Source organism: Streptopelia decaocto (assembly GCF_964273445.1).
Source record: "Streptopelia decaocto genome assembly, chromosome: 2".
Taxonomy (NCBI): domain Eukaryota; kingdom Metazoa; phylum Chordata; class Aves; order Columbiformes; family Columbidae; genus Streptopelia; species Streptopelia decaocto.
This window is the reverse complement of record NC_138655.1, coordinates 54045054-54052166: the sequence shown is the minus strand read 5'-3', so window position 1 is coordinate 54052166 and position 7113 is coordinate 54045054. Positions and strand designations below refer to the sequence as shown.

The 7113-nt window shown below is 43.4% G+C and overlaps 1 protein-coding gene across 9 annotated transcripts in view; it reads right to left on the bottom strand.

Annotated features, from left to right (window-relative positions):
- Positions 1 to 778: 778 nt before the first annotated feature.
- The window catches only part of MTCL1 (microtubule crosslinking factor 1), a 110696-nt gene continuing 104361 nt past the window's right edge, over positions 779 to 7113 (bottom strand). For 7 of the 9 annotated variants that reach the window (XM_082043846.1, XM_082043850.1, XM_082043853.1 and 4 more), the window contains one exon: positions 779 to 2060. In XM_082043846.1, the coding sequence (XP_081899972.1) occupies positions 1845 to 2060 (216 nt within the window). In that variant the 3' untranslated portion in view covers positions 779 to 1844. Of the gene's footprint in view, positions 2061 to 5071; positions 5130 to 7113 lie in introns of all 9 variants that reach the window. The other 2 variants (XM_082043854.1, XM_082043852.1) reach the window with 2 other exon arrangements.

Below are 7113 nucleotides of genomic sequence, written 5' to 3'. Positions count from 1 at the left end.
CAGCTGGCTGATATTTGGGAAACAGAGAGTTTGTTCTTATCCAACAGCTGAATTAAACTTCCTAGAAAGCTGGCCATGACACAGCAGGATGGGATATGAGGGGCTTATCGCTTGACAGAGCTAACCAGGAAGGCTTCTAGGGATCCCAGATGGTGCTCTTTAACACACGAGCCTCAGAAAGCCTCAGCAAAGGAAATTGAACAGGAATGAGCCAGTTTAGCAATGGGATAAGAAGTCAGAGCAGTTCTGGGGCTCCCAGAGAAAACATGTGGCCAAACAGATGGTCCCAGGCAAAGTAGCTCGAGAGGCTTCCACCTCTTGGAAGCGCATGAATTCTCAGCTGCATTTGCTTCTCAGTGTTAGCCACCGATGTTACAAAAGCCCTGGTTTTATTAGTCTCTCACAAGCCTGGATTAACATTGGACATGTCATAATTTTGTTATTATGTTTAGCTGGCTGGTTTTCTCTCTTGCGAATGACTAAAAGTGTGAAGCCATATGGCCTCAGAGGAACGGAGAAGATGAGTCCCACTATCTGTGTGAGCAGCTGTTCCACAGAGTTCAGTGGGGAAATTCAGAAACCTTCCCATGGCCTGATCCAGTGCTCACAGGAGTCTGTGGAGCACAGCATAATATTTGGCTTTGCCATGATTTATTTCATACAAAGCATTCTTCCCTTATGAATAAAGGAGGAGTTTGAGAACTTTTTTTCTCCCACTTAAATGAACCTGGGAAGCATCATAATAATAATAAAAAAAACATCACGAAGCACTCAAGCAGCTTGTAAATACTGAGGGTTTTATTTCCACTTCACATGGTCTCTAACAGACTCTTAAACAAGACCACTTACAACTCAGTATGCCCAGAGATCTCCATGGTTTTCCCAAAATGAAGGAAGTTCTCAGTAAACGCTGTACATAGCCAGTTGAACCGCTAACAATAAGTTAAAAACTCTTTTTGTATAGTCAATGCAGGAATACCAACAATAAAAATACAGTACAGGTAAATTCACAACAATATTACAGTGAAACAGATTGACTCACATTTATGTGATGGTACAGTAGCAGTATGTACATGCACTAAAGTGCGAGGACCCAGAGGCATGCAAGTCAAGTATTGTAGGTGTATTTTACAGCTAACTCCATAAGACTTTCTGAGGCATTCTTGGTTGTTTTTTTGTTTACCCTTTTTCTTGTGTTTACCTGTATTCACCTCCATTTCAATTAATACAAGTCTAGTGAACTAGCTTAATGGCTTTCTTCACTACTTAAAAGGTATCATCGCTTCAGACAGTTGAAGCATCTTTAAGAACCTTACTTTTAAAAACCAGTAACACTGACATTACAATAGAATAAAATTAACTTAAGACTCTAGTTTTACGAGAAATAATAATAATTAAAAAAAACCCCAAAACAAAACAAAAAATGAAAAACTAAAATTGAAAACAGAACAGTGCAAATATAACCAAAAGGCAGTCAGTATTTGGAGAGAGCGCAAGCATGTATTCAAATTCCCTTAAAACTTAATTTACAATTTTTTTTTTAAATCTTACTTTATATCATTCCCCCCCCCCCCAACTTTTTTTTTGTTAATATACTGTATGTAGAAAAGATGGAGACAAAAATAGTATTCTCAGCTATGAAAAAAATTATGTTATTACAGGCACATTAACTGTTTCATTCTAGAAACACCTCTGTTTTCCCAGGCCGGACATTCAGCAGCTGCGTCTGAGAACATTCTTCAACCTCTCCAAGTGGACCTCTCTCCCTGGTGGCAGAGACGGCTGGCGGAGGTGACCTGGTGGAGGTGACGACTCGTAGTCCCCCCCCCGGTTCCCGTGTGGAGTCAGGCCGGCTCTCCTCCCCCTTCCTGGCTGGGGGTCTCCGCCGGCAGCTCCTGGGTTCCGCTCTCCTCCGAGGAAGTCAGGTCTCCGGTGGACTGCGCCTGTGAGGCAGTAGGGGAATGTGAAGCCCATCGTGACGGTGGGCGCCGGTTCGCTGGTCTCTCTGGCCGGGAGAAGCAGGGCTGGAGGGATGGGGCTAGTGCAGAACAAGGTAGTTCCTTGGCAGCCAAGAAAGCAAAACAGCGGTTAGTGACTTGCATTAAAGAGCTGTCTGGATGCACAACGCATTTTAGGAGCAAAAAGTTCAAGCTAAAGCTAAGCTTCTGTCCTGTCGCGGGACAAAACCAAGCAGCAAACATCTGGCTGTGTGTGGGCTCCAGGTTCCTGCATGTATGTCTGTGATTAATGGAAGAGGTAAGGAGCGAATGAAAGACAGAGGTCTGGGATGAGCTGAAGTAGTTGACAAACTTTCATTTGCTAGTTCTCCTTGTGCTAGAAAGAGAAGAGCTGAAAAGTACATTTGCATGATAATTCAGGAAAATCCACTATTCACCACAGTGCTCTAAGTGCTGACCTGGCATAAAAGAGCCAGGTTTGGCATTTGCAAGAGTGGTGAAAATCAACCACCGATTCCTTTTGCCTGCCTCAGAGCTCATACTGACATGCAGGAAAGTCTTCTTAGTGGCAGAATAATGACTACACGAGTAGTTTATGATCTCCAGCTGGATTAAAAATGAGGTTTACCTACAGATTTAATCTTATGGAACATCACTTCTTACTGTCAGCTGCTGAAGCCTGAAATACAGGATTCAATGGTACTGTACATTAAAGATGACATTCACAGAAATGGAAGAGAATGGAAATTTTATTCCTCTACCAACTTTCCAGGCTTGGTTGGCCTGCCTTTGTGATTAGAAACAATCTGCAGCTGTGATTTTTCACCTTGGCACTAAGTTGCTAATTGCCTCTAATATTTATGGACTCTGCTCATAGCACAGCTAGGCTTCCTGCCGCATTCTGAGTGCTCCCTACATCAAAATAAGTGATTGTAGCCGTAAGTCTGTCTTGTGGTGCCAAAGACAAACTTTCATTGCATTTCATTGCATACTTTGTAATTTATAAAAGCAAATCAGAGGAGTTTGCCAACCTATATAAATGTGTACACTGAGGAGCAGTCACTGGAGAGGACAGGGGAGTTCAATAAAACCAGTCTCAAAATCAGAATGTAAACTGGTGATAAATGAAGAGACGGACCAGAAACGATACAATGCAAAGGAAAAACTCTAGCACGGTAAGGCACAGGGAAGCAAAGGCAAAAACAGAACGATACAGTGGGAAGCAAAGGAGAAGGAGAAACGTGACTCGAGATGGAAAATATTGGAGTAGGTAACATGATATGACTGGCAGTGAACAAACGAGGTGATATGCCATTGAACCTCTTCGTTGGAGTGGGAGGACCAAACATAAATGTTACATGACAGAAAGATCAGTTTTGAAGACACAGAGCTGAGGTGCGGGAAATGGAGCTTGTGCAGGCACGTGTTTTGGAGAGAGGAAGCCTTTGCGGAGGGTGAACCTCGGTGTCTTTGGGCAATACACAGCCAAGAGGTTGATCCACAGCCACACACCACTGCTTGAGGCAGAGCTGTGTCATCTATCCTTGGCACTCACCAAGAGCGAGACCAGTGACCATGGCAGGGGCTGCCCAGGGGGCTACGGCGCTTGAGCCTGCACCGCCGCCTTCCTGCACCCTCACCCCCCGCCCCATCACAAGGACCCTTGCTAAAGCAACAGTAAGGCGGTGCTAATGAGAAGATTGACTCCGTGTCCTTACTTCACCTCATCCTGTTGCGCCTGGGGCAACATATGGTCTGTGAAAGCTGCCACTAGACTCAGATTTGTTAAGAGAAATCCGTATGCACGGCAACGCTCACAGGCAGCGCAACACAGTGAATGGAGGCTGTGAGATCTGCAGGCTTTGTCTTAGCCGCTTTCTAAACAGCGGCTTAATATGATATCTCTATAGTGCTGCTTGCTTCTGGCTGCTTTATCCTAGTTTCATAGGAGTAAATAAGAGTCAGCATGGTGATAACAAAATTTATTTCCACTGCTGCCTCCCAGTTCAAAAGCCTCTCTCCAGCATGCCCACAGATGTTGGTCAGCTTTTACGGAACAGCAGGCTTAAGCTCATCTTATCTGTGATGTACACATGCCCAGCACAATGCAATGGCAATGGATGTTGCTCCAGGGCCAACAAGTGACTGGCAGCGTAATCTTACAACATGCTGGCCGATGTGTCAATCACCCCCACCTGCACTGTGCTTTCCTCGGCATGTGCTAAGGAAATCCAGCCACGATAAGGAAACTGTCCGGAATGGTTTGTGAAAAGCCCTGCTCACTTACCACATGTAGCTGTCATAGCTAGAATTTTTTTTTTTTTTTTTTAAATCAGTATCCTGTGGGTAATTTAGTTTGGTGGTTGCTTTGGGGTGTGGGTGGAAAGGCAGCACTTCTTAGCCCAGACATTGAAAACAGGAAAGATTATTTCATGTTTAGTTTTTAGCTATTTCCTAAGCCAGGCTGTCAGCCACCATGGCTATGCCTGTATTAATAAATAAATAAAAGAGTTTTCTGTGTCTGAGGCAGAGTGGATGGTCAGAGCTCACATCTGCACAGCTTCTGCCCTCCCTCTGCTGCGGCAACCCCAGCCAATGGCTAAAACTGGGCCAGGAACAGCTTAATGAGCAAAGGTGACCATCAGCCATGGCTGGTGCTGGAGGTCCCCAGCCCACTCCATCGGCTGCTGTAGCCATGGCTGGAGGGGGATGCACCCTGGGACAGCCAGAAGCCCTGCACACCATTGTGTGTTTGTCAAAAAAAAAAGTTTGCTCTAAATCTGAATTCCTCCCCAACATTTTTGCATACCTGTTGGTCTTAAATGTTGCTTTTTTTCTAAAGTTTAACAAAAAAAAAAAAAAACAAACCCAAAAAGCCAACAGCCTAAATTTTGACTTAAGCGTGACCTTCTCACAGCCCAAGCTGCCGCAGGAGATGGCAGATGGACTCTATCCTGAGAGCTTCCTGACCGCTGCATATGAAGGAGCCCACAAGGATGCTGGGTGGCCAGCGATACCTCTGGAGTTGTGGTCATTTACCTCCCTTCGTTAACCCACACCTTAAAAAATGACCGCTTTCGGAAAGCTCTGGAAACAAGGTAGAAAGGACTTACAGCAGTGAGGCAGGCAGGGTTAGAGTCCCCAGGGGGCAGTTAATAAGACAGTTTGGTTCTGGACAGAACAGACAGAAAAGAAAAAGAGAGCAAGTAGGTTGGAAAGAACTGTTTTAATAAATTATTTTTTTAAAGTGAAGATTTCATGTCAGCAAGGAAGAAGTCTCCAGATGTGACCACCCATTCAGATCATGTTACCATTGTTATCACAGGGAAACTAATAGTCAAAAAATAAAAGATAAGCCACTAGCAGAAAAAGATTTAGAAAGAAAGGAAGCAAACAAACCAACCTTTTACAATGCTAGCACGATATCAGAAGTGGACATAGCATTAAACAAACCAAATACTTCTACTCAGCAGAGAAATGCATCTGTTATTCTTTGCCAACCTTGATTAGGGCTAGGGAAAAAACACTTCACTATGAAAGAGGAATAAAGCTGTATTTTTTTTGCTTGCTTTGATTTCAAGAGAGAATTTCTGCTTAGGAAAACTTTAACAAACTGAAAAGCGATTGATATTTTGTATTGCTCATGTTTCTCATGTTGCTCATGCTTACGTTACTCAGGTTTCATGAAAGCCCTTTGCCTCACCCTTTTCCCTTGTTCCTATTTAACAGCTGGATGGGAGACCCGAACTAAAGCAAAAGCCCTTTAATTCTGACAATACCTTCCCTTCCTTTTAACATTCCCCCTCCCATGCTGAATCATTCAGTGGCAAGTGTGCAGCGGTGTGCCTTGGTGAGCAGAGGACACAGCAGCTGCCCTCTCCTCCATGGGTCAGAAATGAGTCTGATCCCCAGTACAGGGCCGTTGTGTAACCTCTATGATTTACGCCCTTGCTAGTCATAGAAGAAAAATGTTCATACAGCTCTTACATTGTTAGTTAGGTAATGCTAATCTGTATTTATAATAGTAATATTTATGAATCCCATGATATGCAATTAAAATAGCGGTTTAGTGAATTAGCAGTATAAGACGCTAGTAGGCTGCACTGGGTGGATATGAATTTGCTTTTAAGCAGCTCTGGGCAAGTTAGAAAATACAAAGTTATTACTACTCTGTATGCATATACACTCGCATGCACACATACATATGTACGTAAATATTATATATAAATGTATATATGAACTAGATTTCATATTTGCAGCAGGAATATAAAAGGAAATTATGTAACTAAACCACCCAGAAGCTCAAATTAAAGGAAAGCCACCAACAGGTGACCTGTGTGAGTCTAAAAGTCATTAATATATCATGCCATGACTGCAGAAACAAGAAGGCGTTTGGTGGTAAGAAGGTCACTTGTCTCGGCCAGAAACCATCAGGTGAGGCGGAAGCACAGCAGGGATCTACAGAAGGGTGGCAGGGGCAGCAGTGACATGATGCCACCCCAAGGACAGCCTGCCTCCCCCAAGATCATCATTCGCTGAACTGCTGTGTCTGACTTTGTACAAAATGTGCTAAGTGGAATTTGTACAAAGCGTAATTTGTGTGGTCAGTGCAATCCATATATAAACCAAGGCATCCGCAGAGTTTAGAACTTATTTGCAGTATTTTCAGCAGCGAACCCGTGCTCCATTAGGTACATCTTGTGGAGCATCAACTCACCTAGGAAGAGCTAAGCTCATTGTATGAATGCCCACCGCCTTCCTTTTCCATGCATATTCCTGAGAAATGGCAGGATCACCCAAAGATCATAAACCTGTGCATCTAGACAACAGTCATAACAGCTGTGTAAGACTTGCAAGGAACAAGTCCTAGTTCTGAAGCTTGGAACTCAAAAAAATAGGCAAAAAATACTGAGAATTCACAAAGAGGAGCAATGCTCTACCAGGTTGATGGTCAATGGGTTTTTGCTAAATAGCATTGACACAAATCTCTTTGTGCATCAAACTCAGGTACTGATGGTAGTTGTATTTTGCTAATAGCAATTTGTGATGACGTGGGATGACATTCATTTACTTATACTTGAAATCTGCGGAGACAGTTAAAAGATGCAGGAGGAAATAAAGAGTTTCCAGAGATGCTTTGAAGACAAAGCTGAGT